Genomic DNA, 12,613 nt, shown 5'->3' on the forward strand with positions numbered 1-12,613 from the left:
CGAGCCCGGAGTCATCCCCTGCGCGGGCCGCGGGCGCAGCGGCGGGCGCTCGGAAGGCCGGCCCGCGGCCCGCGCTCCATGCCGCTTGCGCTGTGCTGGGCGGGCGCTGTCCGGGCGCCGCCGGGCGCTCCCGCGCCTTCCTGGGCGAGCCGCGAGTCTCCGCGCGCAACTTTCTCGGCCCCTCTCTGCTGGCGGTGGGGGTCGCGGCGGGCGCTGCTAGTGCGCGGGTCGCAGCTCTCTCATTGTGCGCCAGCGAGGCCGACCGGGCTGTCCTTTCCTCCCCGCACTTAGTCTAGGAGGAAGAAAGCAAACAAGACAGGAGTGAAGCCCCTGTACATACATGCGCCGGGGGAGATGTCAGCGCCGCTCCACCTTCCAAACAGTCACAGATCAAACAGTGTCACCCGCCGGAGCGCCACTTCGTGCCCCGCGCTGCCCCCGGGGGGCCGGGCCGCCAGGATCGCCGCTTCTTCCGAGGAGAAATCTAATGCAAACACATTTTGATCGTGGATTTTTTTGGCCGGTCTTGATCCTCCAACAGAAAAAAAAAATCGAAAAACACACACAAAAAAACCCCACACACACCCTCCAAAAAAAATAAACCAACAACAACCCGGAGAGTGTGCACCGAGGGGGTGAAGAACGGACATTCACTGGGTGGGCGAGATGAGCGTGTACTGTCCCCCCCAAACTCCTGGGAGAGAGGAGATGCGCTCTCCCTCTCTCCTCTTTTCAGTGAAATATAACACACATTCGGATCGCAGAGCTTTCAGACAGTCTCAACTGATAGACAGACACATCGAGCTGCTTTCCTGCCTCACTTTTTACTCCTCCTCCTCTCGCCAACGTCACCCTGACAATTACAAATAGGTCTCACACAAACCATACCTGTCAATCTTTTTAATTGCTTTGTTTTCTTTTATTTTTTTTCGGAGCTAAACAATATGACACAGAAAAGAAATCTTAATACAGCATAACATAAAAGATTGCACGTTGCAGGAAGACATTCAGGGGGCTGCGTTGTAATGCACTGGCTGATCTCGGGCGGAACCCATGAGTCCTAAGTCTAGTTAGGCAGACATCAGTTCCTGCAGATCCTTAAACCTGTTAGCTCCCCTCCCCCGCGTGTACATGCATACACACGCGCCCACGTGGATCTGAACCACTCTTGGGTGAAACACGTCCTACATTTGAGGAAAAAAAATACCTGTTTCACTTTTGCACCCTTAGTCTGGGGGGGGTTAGATTTGATTGGTGACAGTTGTAGCTTTTGTATTTCTGCAACTCAGAGGTTAAACTGAAAACAGGAGATATTTTTAAATGAAAATGAACACCTAAAATATAAAGATGGACTTAGCTCATCACAAAAATGTCCGGAAATATTTAATGTTGACCCTATTTAAAAGGGTGAGTAATTTGGTCAGTCATTGGTCAGTGAACACAATTAGCTAAAAATTGGCACGATAGAAAGATCTTTCCAGATGCGTGAGAAAATGAAGTCTTCAAAGATCATCACAAAGTCTCCAATTCCGCTGAGCCCCTCGGCGGGCCCCACCTAGAACTTTAAAATGCTTCTGCGCTCTGGGAATTCGCCCATCTAGTTCTGTATGTGTGTTCTCTCCCAGTGGGAAAGCTGTAACAGTCTTGTGGAGCTACTTAAAACATCCATGGAAAAACACGAAATCTAGGCCAAGATAAATAAAATGGCTTAGTTCGTGCAACTTACACGGGACAGACCGAGAGCACAGGCGCGAGCGGCGCGCTCGAAGCACGGGAGGCCTAGGCCCAGGGTACACCGTGCACTGAGCGCCCATGGCCCGCAGGAAGGCGCTCGTGCGCGTGCACCAGCGCCCGGGCTCCCCGCCCGGCCCAGGCCCCGGCCCCGGCCGTGCCCCGCCGCCCCGGCCGCGCTCGGGGTTGATTCGTACCACCTTGCAAGGAAGTGAACGCTTCGCACGGGAAGGGGAGGCGCCTGCGCCGGCCGCCGCTCGGGGACGCTTGGGCTACGGCGGCGGCGATCGCCAGGGCTCTGGCCCTTTAGCTTGGCGCCCCCCGCCCCCGGTGGAGGAATCAAATCCCTTCGCAGAGCGTGCGGAGGGTGGGGATATCCGGGGCCTCTCCCGCGCCCGGAGGAAAGGGGAGGGCGGAGGAGATCCTAGGCCAGTGTGAGTCGAGCGGATTCAAACCAAAACAAAAAGATTAAAGGAGCAGCGGCTGCGGCAGCCTCGGGGCCGGGCAGGGATCCTAGGGTGGCGCACCCGGGTTCCGCGGGGGCTGCGGCGCGCGGCGGGGCCGGAGGGCGGGGGCGGGAGCGGGAGCCAGGCGGCGAGGGGAGGGCGGGAGCCTAGGGGAGGGCGCGGGCCGGAGGAGGGGCGGGCCCGCCCGCGCGGAGCCGAGCGGAGCCAAGCGGCCCGGACTGGGCGCGACCCGGCCCAGTGTAGGCACAGGAGCGGGCGGAGCCGATCGCCGGCAATGCTGAGGCTGACGGCCGCCGGGGCCCGAGCCATCGTGGACATGTCGTACGCCCGTCACTTCCTGGACTTCCAGGGCTCCGCCATCCCCCGAACCATGCAGAAGCTGGTGGTGACCCGGCTGAGCCCTAACTTCCACGAGGCCGTCACCCTGCGCCGGGACTGCCCAGTGCCGCTCCCCGGGGACGGAGACCTCCTCGTCCGGAACCGGTGAGCCCGGCGCGCGACCCCGTCCCGGTCCCCGGCCCGCGCAGCTGGGCTCCCGGCTGTCCCGGGTCGCCCGCCTGCCCACACTGCGGCGCGCGCTTGGGCGCACAGCCTGACTTTTCGAGATCCCAGGAAGTTGAACCCGCCGCCATCTGGCGAAGGCGAATGTAATGTGACTTGCTGGTGTGAATACCCGATGCCACCAAACGTCCTCTTATCTGGGGGTTATTTTAATTTGGGATTCTCCCCTCCCCCAGCCGTCCCTCCTCCCCCTCCCGCTCCCTAAATAAAAACGACGGGACCTAGAAAGGGAGGTTCCCCACCCGGCCCACCCGCGCGCACCCACGGTTCCTGCGTCCTATAATTTTTAGTGGAGCAGCAAGAGCCTGGACACACACTGCTGCGACGTTTAGGTAAACGTGCTTTGGAGGAAGGGGCCCAAGTTCGGTTTGCTTTTTCCTGTCTCCTCTATCTCGTATTGGTGGAGCTTGTCCTTGGGTGTATTGGTGTGCACCTAGTTCGCGTGTTGCCAGTGCCATTTGACTGTGCTATGTCCCCTGAGTGCAAAACGGGGGCGTGCACCGGCAATTGAGCCAAGGTTGGGCGGGGGCATGGCTGCATTTGCCTGAATGCGTTGCAGACATTCGGGTGGCACACTCACTAGTTGTTGCCAGACCTGACTGTTCCACCCCAGGCTTTCCACCTTAATGATTTTCCACATCGCTAATCTTTATTAAGGGGTGAAGCGGAGGAAGTGTGGGACTTCACTGTGCTCAATCCAGGTCATACCACACTGAGGTTTGCTGGGAGCATCCTCTCAATGCTGGACTGTCAGGGAGTACTCCTCTGTGGCATTTCACTTACTGGGTTCCATTCGAAGGTCCCAGCATGGAGTATTGGAAATTAGATAAAATTACGGAAGAGTGGGCGGGAGGGTTAGTTCTGGTTGTATCCAAGCGGTAAATTCTGTACCAGAAAGTATCCTAGGTCCCCCGGAAGGGCTAAATGATGAAATTTATCTACTCAAGTATCTGGGTGCGAAGGTTAATCAAATCAGACCAGTTTAAAGATCCCTACCAACTTTCCAGAGAAGACTGTAGGAATGAAGAATTCTGATGGTGAAACTTTTGGGAACCTGTTGGAACCTTAGCGTTTGGGTGAGCAGTGGGTGGATGGGAGTGGAGTGCGTGGGTGGAGACTTTTTTAAAGGGTGGCGCATGTACGTCCTTAACACGCTTTGGCCGCGCATGTAGCAGAGGATTGCTACACCATGTGATGAAACGCCGAGGCTGTGGAGAAGAAAAATTTGAACCCTGCCGACCTAAAAAGGGCTTGAGCTGCGTTCACATAGAACATCCGGAGCACACCAGTGATTTGTTAGAAGTGGAGAGGAGAATGGGCTGAAAGGCTTTCTAAGCAAACTTCATAGGAGATTTTAAAAAAAAGGCTCCATGCCCGGCTTTCACTTTCTTTTATTGTTGTGATTTATATAGTGTTGACTGTAAACACTAATAAACGAACACAAACTGCTTACATAAAATCCCTCGTTGAAATAGGTGTGAAGTGTGGAGTGGGTGCCACCAGGGGACAGGCTGAGAGAAGGTGTGAAGTGGGAGAAGAGTACGGGCCGACATCGAGGTGGGGCTCCCGCCGCGGGTGGAGGCTGCTCGTTTTGCCGGTCTGGGGGCCTCTAACCCTTGAGTTTGTTTAACTCTTGGAGATCTCCCCCACTCCTCTCTCCTCCCAAAGCTTATTGGGTCCAGCAGGCTTCTTTTCCCCTTCTCCAAAAGTCTCGAAGCAACACCCCTGGATGCCCCAGGTCATCTTGGTTGGTCTGGAATTGGATGCTTCTTGGATCCCTGAAATCAGATTGCCGAAGAATAGACTACCATTTTGGAGGAATTAGCTGTTCAGATGGTTTTAAAAATCCACGGCTCTATTTTGCTTCCCTGTCTGCCTGGAGCCCCTTTGGCACAAGTGCTTTATAGGAACAACTTGACCTCTAACTTCTACCTCAAATCCACAAAAGGGGAAAATGCAGGCAGAATCTTTGCCTCTCCCGTTGCTGTTCAGTTATGAGGTCATTCAACTGTAGGCAGATCCTTTATTCTTATGAACACTGTCAGTGTTTTTCCCTGTTTTATTTTATTTTAAGGAGCAGAGTTTAATAATTAACCGCAAGTTAGTTCATTTGAATCCAGGGCCCATATCCTCCTAAGTATAATGCTAATTACATTAGAATTTTATTCAGAGGCTCCGTGTTTTTAGCATAACAAAATCTCCCCTGGAATGAGTGGAATAAGCCCAAATTCATTTATTTTGAAGGGTGTTTGGAGCTTTTAATTGTGCTCAGTCCTCTGACTTTCTTTCAGTAAACTATATCCACACCTCATTCCTGTTAGCAAAATGCATTCCTTCATTCACAAGAAGGGCAGCGCGTGCAAGCTAGACATAGATTCAGGACAGTAAAGTTTACAATGGCAGAAAAATGTGTGGAGGATGCACAGAACTCCTCCTGAATCAGTAATTGATGTTACTTTATCAGCCATTACCTACTGTCCCGCGCCCCCACCCCCACCCCCGCTCAGCCCTCGGAAAAGAAAAAGAGACAGATACCGCTGGTCAAGTCCGCTTGTGTGCTATTTTTGGCTTTTTCGTGAGAGTGACAGGTTATTTTTCGTTTCCAAATATTCCTAACGATTTTCTGCTCAAGTGTAAGATAATGCAAAGAGTTTGTAGAAATTGCTGTGAGTGGTGGGGGGAAGGGAGGCGTCGTGATGAACGATGTGTTGCTCACAGGCGGGTAAAACATTTCTGTTCAGTCTCCAAGCCGAGATATTATACACACACACACACACACACACCTCATCTGCTACAACTATTACTAGTTGTTGTTTCTCTTCTTCTTCCTCTTCCTCTTCTTCCTCTTCTTCTCCTTCTTCTGTCTTCTGTTTGTTTGTTTTTCAAGGAAAGTCTGGGTTAAATGACTTTGTTTTGTCTCCCAGTTTTCAAGGCTCTTCCTGTGGTCCTAAGTTTTTCTGTTTGGTGTTTGTTCAGACGAAAACTTCCCCACTCCCCACCCCATCACCCTGTTCTACAATAAACGAAGCTCACCACTTTCCGGTGTAAATAACCAAGCAGCTTTAGAAGGACTTGTATTTGGGAAACGCCTGCCTGCCGTGGTCTCACTTGGTTTTCGTGGGGTGCCTAGACTTAAGTTTTCATAGTGCATACTTTTCTCAAGTTGTCAGGGTCCTGTGGTCATTACTGTCACACATTTTCAATTACGGAGGAAGTGGGTACAGGGAGGGTCTCCAAGTGCATCAGCGCATTTCTTGTTTTGGTTTGGTTTTTCTGTGGCTCGCCTTTCTTCCTTCCTCTTCCCTTTTGAGCCCTCTGCCCTTGAACTTGGTTCTTGAGGAGCGGATAGGCTTGCACAGCTAAAGCTCGGGTAAAGACCAAGGTGCGTCCCAGGCGGTGGCGGGTGCCCAGCACCGCGGCAGGGACACAGTGTCAGGACGGAGGTACTAGGTAGAGACAGGGCTCCCGGCACTATGGACATAAAGACCCTGGAGGGGGGCAGGAGAACAGAAGACAGACTTATATAGGGAGTAGTTGGAACTGCTCCCCGACGACGAGGATAGATTAGAAGAGGGCAAGGTTAGGGTGGTGGTAAATGGAGGTGCATGAGGGTCAAGGTCATGATTTGGCAGGTTTCACTCTGTATGGCTTTTCTGGGACTCGGAAGAGCACGTTCGTGGGGCCCAGAGCCTAGCAAATTCATCTCGCCCCTGGACATGGTCATTGATGTCTCTCCCGATGGTGGCAATGGAAAGGCCCGGGTTCCCTGTGCAGACCCGACCCGAAGCGCCCCAGTGTATTGCGCGGCTTTCTGGCCAGGGCGCTACAGGGCTGATGCATGCAGGAAGAGGCTCTCAGGCCTGCGGGTCAGCGCCACCTCACCAGTGCTTGCTGATGCTGATCGCCACAGTGACTGCTGTGGTGTTTTCTGCCCAAGCCTCTGCGAGCCATCAGCAACCACTCCAGCAGAGCCACACTCTCTCACCCCTCCAAACTTGGCCTCAGCTGCCCCCTTCCGCCAGTATGCCCTGCTAGGTCTCCATCTCTTTCAGGGGAAAAAAGCGACAGCCAGAGGGAGGGGGAGATGGAGGGTTTGAGAGGGACTTTACAGTCTCAGTCCAGTTTATCCTACCCACCCCACACACTGGGCCACATCACAGGGCCTGGCTGTCCCCAGCTTCTCTAGAAGCCAGACTCAGGGCTCCCGGGAGGAGAGCGGCCCCAATGGACCTCGAGACTCCAAATGAACACAGCCTGGAGGGGGAACAGGAAGAGTTAACTATGAGTAGAGAAGGCACAACTGGCCTTTGGTCTCTGTTCCCCAACCACTAAGCAAACCCAGCCCTAAGATCATTTCCAGCCTAGCTGGCTTTTTCTCCTGGAGCTGGCTTTTCTGCTGGGTGAAGGAACAAGGGACATGAGATGCCTTGCAGTCTAGCTCTAGTGGGCTGGCCCTGGGAGCTCCAGAATCAAGATCTAGTGAGCCAGCCCTTTTTAGAAAGGTCAGGTCTGGAGAAGTGTGTAAATTAAAAGGAAAATGATAAGACACAGCTCTCCTACCCCTTCTCCAATTAATTAATTAATTAATTATTGGCGTTTTGGTATTCAAAAATAAACAAACAAAACTAGTTTCCCCATTTTTCATTATTTTGTTTTATCTGTGGCTACAGAAAGCAGAATTTACAGAAATATTGGAGCCATGGTAAGCTGGCTTCTGAAAGCAACTTGGAGGGAGGCTGTTTCAAGTGTCCTTATTTCCACAATCTAGAAAGATGGTTCTTTATGGTAGAATACTTGTGAGGAACCATTTGGAAGTGCAGGGTATTATCTATAGACCATGAAGGTGTGTCCTACTTGTAGTTTGTGTTCATTAAATTAAAAGTGAATTCTTTTTATCTTTTCTCCTGCCATGTTTTCATTTTTTTTTATGGGAGGAAATGGTATTTTGGGATCCTTATGTGTTAGAGTTCCCTCAACATCCTTAGAAGATAGCCACAACTCCACCATGGAGATATTTTTGTTATGAGGTATACTGGGGTACAAAGAAAAGCTGGTAAAATTCTGGCTTCACAGTTAAAGTGAGCCAGGATACAAAACGAAACTGGTCATCTGCTATTAATCAGGCCACGTCTCTGCTTCTTGTTGAGGAGAATACAGTGAGGGCTTGCTTCCCTTTTCATCTGAAAGAGGCTGTAAAATGCTGAATGCTGCATAAAAATCACTCTCCTCAGTTTTTGTTCAATTAATCAAAATGCATATGTTCATGCTGGGCATAGTTATATCAGAAAATTTGCTGCGGCGTTTCAAACAACTGGGGCAGTAACATGCCGCAAGAACGACCTTCCACGCCCATCAATCTTTAATAATATCATTGTCATTACTATTATTATCTGAAGTGTTAAATTGTTACCAGAATCAATACAAGTGTGCTTCCTCGGGTGTATTGTATCCCACTGTTGTTTTTAACATCTCTGTTAAGAGACCAATTAATTTCCAGCTCAGAGCTTCAGTGAACTTTGTGTGTCGTGATAGCTTCCTGGCTTGCCCCCCCCCCCCCCACGACTTTCCCTTATTTCTCCTTTTGAAAGAGGACAGAAGAAAAGTGGTACAGGAAATACTAATACGTCCATCACTTGATGATTAAAATAATATGAAATTATTTCTATCTATAAAGGAACAAAATCTGCCCAAACTGGAGTTAATACATTTGTAGGAATTCTCCCTCGCTCCTAAGTAGCAAGAATCATTTTCCCTCGGCATTCTGTCAAGTCTAACAGTTAGGAGCTGTTCACATTCAGAGATTAGATTGGCCTTTTTTCCTTAAGCAGAATATGAAAGTCGTTAACAAAGAAAGAATCTTAATATATTCATTTGTTTTCTTCTAGATTCGTTGGTATTAACGCATCTGACATCAACTATTCAGCTGGCCGCTACGACCCATCTGTGAAGCCCCCCTTTGACATAGGTTTTGAAGGGATTGGTGAGGTGGTGGCCTTAGGCCTCTCTGCCAGTGCTAGATACACAGTGGGCCAGCCTGTGGCTTATGTGGCTCCTGGTTCCTTTGCTGAGTATACAGTGGTGCCTGCTAGCATTGCAATTCCCGTGCCTTCAGTGAAACCTGAGTATCTCACCATGCTGGTTAGTGGCACCACTGCATACATCAGTCTGAAAGAGCTTGGAGAGTTGTCAGAAGGGAAGAAAGTTCTGGTTACAGCAGCTGCTGGGGGCACAGGCCAGTTTGCTGTGCAGCTTTCAAAGATAGCCAAGTGCCACGTTATCGGAACCTGCTCCTCAGATGAAAAGTCAGCTTTTCTGAAATCTGTGGGGTGCGATCGGCCCATCAACTACAGAACAGAGCCTGTGGAGACAGTTCTGAAGCAGGAGTACCCTGAAGGTGTTGATGTAGTCTATGAGTCTGTTGGGGGAACCATGTTTGACCTGGCTGTCGATGCCTTGGCCACCAATGGGCGCTTGATAATAATTGGGTTTATCTCTGGCTATCAAAGTCCTACAGGACTTTCACCAGTAAAAGCGGGAGCTTTGCCAGCCAAGCTCCTGAAGAAGTCGGCCAGCCTCAGGGGTTTCTTTCTGAACCACTACTTCTCCAAGTACCAGGCTGCCATGGAACACTTGCTGGAGCTGTATACTCGTGGGGACCTGGTGTGTGAAGTGGACCTGGGACATCTGGCTCCTGATGGAAGGTTCATTGGCCTGGAGTCCATATTTCAGGCTGTTGACTATATGTACACAGGGAAAAATATCGGGAAACTTGTTGTTGAATTGCCGCACCCTGTCAGCAGTAAGCTGTGACCACCAGAACAGTGACATAAACCAAAGGAGAGAGATGAATTATCCATACCTTGGAATGAACTTAATATTCCTTAAAAGCAAAAGTGTAGTGTTAATGAATCCCCCCTTCCTTGGGGGTAAAAGTAATGTGCCTCAATAAAAGTTCTCTCTATAGCTAAGAGGTAAAACGTTTACATTCGAGTCTTTAGTCATGGACGGTCTCGTTCCAGATTTTATTGTTCCAGGGAAGTAAATTAATTCCTGATGTGAGACCTGATCGAGTCAGTATGTCCCCATCTTGATGAGATTTTTAAATCAGTCTTCAGATAGCTCACCGAGTCTGCTTTGCATTGGAAGCAGCTGCTCTTGTGTTAAGGACTTAACAGGTGAGAAGGCAGTACTGGCTGGCCTTGTCTTTTCACAGGCAGTATGCTTAGGAAGGAGCCTTTTCCCCCTCTAAATCACTAGCCAACCATCCAAATAGACATTTGGGAGAGAATTCTCCAAATTTAATCTTGTTAAGTTATTGGAAAAGTGATTGAGCAAACAGACGTGTCTTAAGGACGTATATACTGCCTGATGGCCTGAATTCACATCCTGGTTAGACTGTCTGTGAAAAAAAAAAGCTCCTGTTCTAGGAAGAAATTACTATTAGAAACAGAGTAGGTTTTGGAAGAGAAAGCTGTAGCTTGAAAACTAATGTGGACAGAGGAATAAGAAAACTCCGTGCCTCTTCAGTAAAAGGCTCACATAATGCAAATACAGGGATCATAGAAGGGGGCTCACTCTGGCATGTGAAGGGTTAAAAGGAGCACTTCCTGTCCCCAAGGAACAAATGTCACATAGCTCCAAACACAGTAGGCAACCAGGTCATCTAAAACCATATCCATTTGCTTCTCCTCAGAGGCTCGGTGTGGAAAGTGCACTTGGTCTCTGGTGGTAGACATGGAGTGACAGTCAGGTGTCCTGTGTTGCCATTTTTGCTTCTCGGTGTTTGAGAGAAATGAGCCACCTGCTCTAGTGTTGTGTTCTGGTGCACACATGTCTATCACCCCGCCTGCTGCGTCTCTTCACACCACACCATAGCTGGTCTGTTTGCCTTTCACCTTAGGTATCCAAAGGGTGCCTGCCACTTTTGTAGTGGAATCAAAACCCCACAGTGCCTTCCTAATCGAAAGTGAAGGCTGTCGGATTATTTTTCAGTCTTGGGTTTCAGTACATCAAACGTTCTCAATGGATGGGGATGCAATTAGGATCGAGAGAATCGGGGGAGCAGGTTTAATTCTTTCCTTGCATCTGGGGAGCAGAGAGATCCTGTTTCCGAATAGCTGTTAGTATCTATTTTACAAGATTTACTCATTTCCAGGTACCTAATGTAGCTGCTAGCATGCACGCACAACAATACAATTTATATGGTAAATGGAACCAAATAATGGCTTCACTGAATGTTATGGCCGCACTGAAGGGAAATGTCACGGTAAATAGCTGCCAAATTATGGATCATGCCGAAGTGTCACAACTGCACTAAAGACAAATAGCACTAGAGCCTATTGCCACTGTGATGCTTTTGAGTTATGAAGAAGGGTGGCAGTCTGAGCAGAGTTCTTTGTGTCCTCGTCACAGCAGAGGGCTGTCGGTGCAGGGGACAAGAAAGGCTCTTCCAGTGTGGTGCTTAGTTATTAATCTGTCCCTTTTAGGCCTAGCAACTGTAACAGGAGAGACCTCGCTGGCTCTCTTGTATACAAACATAACAAACAGAGGGGAGGGAAGGCTTTATGAATGTCAGTATGCTCAGGAAATGACTGGTAATGGAAAAAATGTTGTAATAAAATAATCTAATCAAAGACTATTATTAAATTTAACATAGTATATGTCTGAAAGGCTTAGTTGCTTGCTATGCAGATAGATGTGTGAAATCTCACTGATAATGCTCTCTCCCTCTGAAAAGGCTTGAGGACTGAGGACATTACCAGCTAAATTGCCTCTTCTGAACTGAAGTGAGTCCCGGTTTCCTTCATTTTAATGGGAGGGTAATAAAGATGAAAGACCAACATTTTGTCTGATGGATCCCTTAAGCTATGGAATAAAAATGTATTATGTTTTGAGGGAATATACTATATTCAGATATGTAAAAGTAAAATTCTCACACCCAGGTTTAAAATAAAACATAAAAAAAAAAAAGACACATGTCTTTCTGTCCCCAGAGAAATTATGGTGCATGCTGTTTTTATTTATTGTTAGAAAACAAGCCCAAGTGATTCTACCCATTCCAACAATGCCAAAAATATGGTTATTTTTTTTAATCTTTTGGAAAATGCTTTTTTTTTTAATTGAGGTCTATAGCTGAGTATCAGTTTTGTTCCCCTTGGATTGTTGTTCAGGACCAGTCCATAGGGGAAGCTGAGGTGCTGTGAGGGTCCACACTCCTCTCTGCCTCCACACACGAAAAAGTGTACATTCATAATTCAGGGGCACTGTCAGCTTTGCTGGAGAGAGAGGAAGAGGGCAGAGCTGTGGTGTGGGATAAAGGACTTCTCAGTTCTTGGTGTGGCCTGTCAGCTTCCTTGGCCCAGCAAGGAAGAAGGCACTGTCTTCTGAGGAAGGCATCCCTATGATGCCTTAGTGTTTGGTCAGGACTTCTAAAAAGTCAAATGGTACCCCCTACCCCCACCCCTTCAAACCTGTTTCAAATGAAAACAAAAAGCACTGACAATATAATTTCTAGTCCTTTTCACAATGACTACAGATGCTGATTGATTTTAGCATTAAAAAAATAATAATAATCCAGGAACTGGTTTGCAAAGAAAGATTGGTTCTTTGTGTTATTGTCTGGTTGCATCAGAACAGAGTTATCGGGAATGGAACAGAGCCCCTGCAGTTGGTGGCTAGTGTTTCATTTATCTAATGCAAGTACGTGAGAAGTCACTGCAGCTTATTAAAGTGGAAGCCTGTACTGCACTCAGGAGCTAATGAGGCTGTAACGTCCCAGTACCACCAACTCCTTTTTTGTGTCTCCACAAGATGCTGGAAACTTGACAGATGATACCATTTAAGACACTGCCTGC

General features: G+C 48.9%; 2 protein-coding genes across 2 annotated transcripts in view; one reads left to right on the forward strand and one right to left on the reverse strand.

Annotated features, from left to right (window-relative positions):
- Tshz1 (teashirt zinc finger homeobox 1) overlaps window positions 1-803 on the reverse strand; it is a 74,832-nt gene extending 74,029 nt beyond the window's left edge. The window contains exon 1 of the mRNA XM_028768956.1: window positions 341-803. The gene's annotated coding sequence lies outside the window, so the exon portion shown is untranslated. The remainder of the gene's footprint in view (window positions 1-340) is intronic.
- A 1,608-nt stretch (window positions 804-2,411) lies between these two features.
- On the forward strand, window positions 2,412-11,729 carry Zadh2 (zinc binding alcohol dehydrogenase domain containing 2). The gene is made up of 2 exons (XM_028768947.1): window positions 2,412-2,681; window positions 8,645-11,729. Exons 1-2 carry the CDS (start codon window positions 2,473-2,475, stop codon window positions 9,567-9,569), a joined length of 1,134 nt encoding a protein of 377 aa, XP_028624780.1. The 5' UTR covers window positions 2,412-2,472; the 3' UTR covers window positions 9,570-11,729.
- Window positions 11,730-12,613: the final 884 nt, after the last annotated feature.

The sequence above is a fragment of the Grammomys surdaster genome, unplaced genomic scaffold, assembly GCF_004785775.1.
Source record: "Grammomys surdaster isolate TR1022 unplaced genomic scaffold, NIH_TR_1.0 189, whole genome shotgun sequence".
In the NCBI taxonomy this organism is placed as follows: Eukaryota; Metazoa; Chordata; class Mammalia; order Rodentia; family Muridae; genus Grammomys; species Grammomys surdaster.

What these genes read in the sequence shown, in the direction of transcription:
- Zadh2 (XM_028768947.1), top strand. Translation starts at nt 2,473, where the DNA reads ATGCTGAGGCTGACGGCCGCCGGGGCCCGAGCCATCGTGGACATGTCG. An exon ending in GACCTCCTCGTCCGGAACCG is followed by an intron (nt 2,682 to 8,644) that starts GTGAGCCCGGCG and finishes GTTTTCTTCTAG; the next exon opens with ATTCGTTGGTATTAACGCAT.